General features: G+C 52.8%; 1 protein-coding gene across 1 annotated transcript; it reads right to left on the bottom strand.

The window, feature by feature from the left end:
* Positions 1-54: 54 nt before the first annotated feature.
* On the bottom strand, positions 55-887 carry LOC107579702 (zinc finger and BTB domain-containing protein 18.2-like; the record flags this gene model as incomplete). The annotated part of the gene is made up of 1 exon (XM_016265501.1): positions 55-887. A coding segment is annotated over one exon (651 nt), but the record flags the coding sequence as incomplete, so codon positions are not given.
* Positions 888-889: the final 2 nt, after the last annotated feature.

Genomic DNA, 889 nt, shown 5'->3' with positions numbered 1-889 from the left:
CAAATTAAGTTCTTAGCAATGCATATCACTAATCAAACATTAAGTATTGATATATTTATTGATTAAGTCCCAAGTTTATCAAATTGTTGATTGCTGAGGACACAAATGTGTTTTACAGCCATTAATGAACCGATTTTCTGCCACCTGCAAAATACTGGATATTATTATTACATTATTACTATTATTCATAAAAACTGATGTCGTTTTTCTACAAAAGGACGTGATTGCACCCTGTTTTATCCAATAGCGTGCGTCTTGACAAGGCCGCAGTGGAACTTGCGTATGTGTCGGTACAGATCTCCGGACTGTGTGAAGCGCCGCTCGCACCACTTACACGCGTGTGGTTTCTCTCGCGTGTGCACCACGGCGTGCCGGCTCAGATTGTGTGAGTACTGGAAGCTCTTCCCGCACTGTCCGCAGGTGTACGGCTTTTCGCCGGAGTGCGTGCGCTCGTGCCGCTTGAGCGTGTACATGCAGGAGAAGGTCTTGCCGCACTGCGAGCAGGTCGGGACGGAGCCGTCAGGCGAGAGCTTTGAGCGAATGCCGTCTTTCTCCTTGAAGTGCGAGCTGAGGTGGAGCTGGAGCACATGTGCGCTCGGGAAGACCTTGCTGCAGAGCGGACACATGCAGACCTGCGGGAGATGAACCCCGCTGGATGTAGAGATGTCTGAGGATGCCAGGTCGTCTTCATCCTCGCCCTCGCTGTCCCTGAGATGATGCTCCGAACGCACACGCAGCCCACTCTCCTCCTCCATCAGGTCATCGTCCGGAGGGAGCAGCGAAGCTGCGGCCTTGTTGTCGGGGAAAAGGGCAGCGAACCCTGTCACCACCGAGCTCCTGGCGCTATTCCCAAAGCGCTGGCTCTCTGGGCTCACCGGATCACCGTCCT

Source organism: Sinocyclocheilus grahami, unplaced genomic scaffold, assembly GCF_001515645.1.
Source record: "Sinocyclocheilus grahami isolate Dianchi unplaced genomic scaffold, SAMN03320097.WGS_v1.1 scaffold19341.1, whole genome shotgun sequence".
NCBI lineage: Eukaryota > Metazoa > Chordata > Actinopteri > Cypriniformes > Cyprinidae > Sinocyclocheilus > Sinocyclocheilus grahami.
The sequence above is the reverse complement of the archived record's forward strand: the minus strand, read 5'-3'. Positions and strand labels throughout refer to the sequence as shown.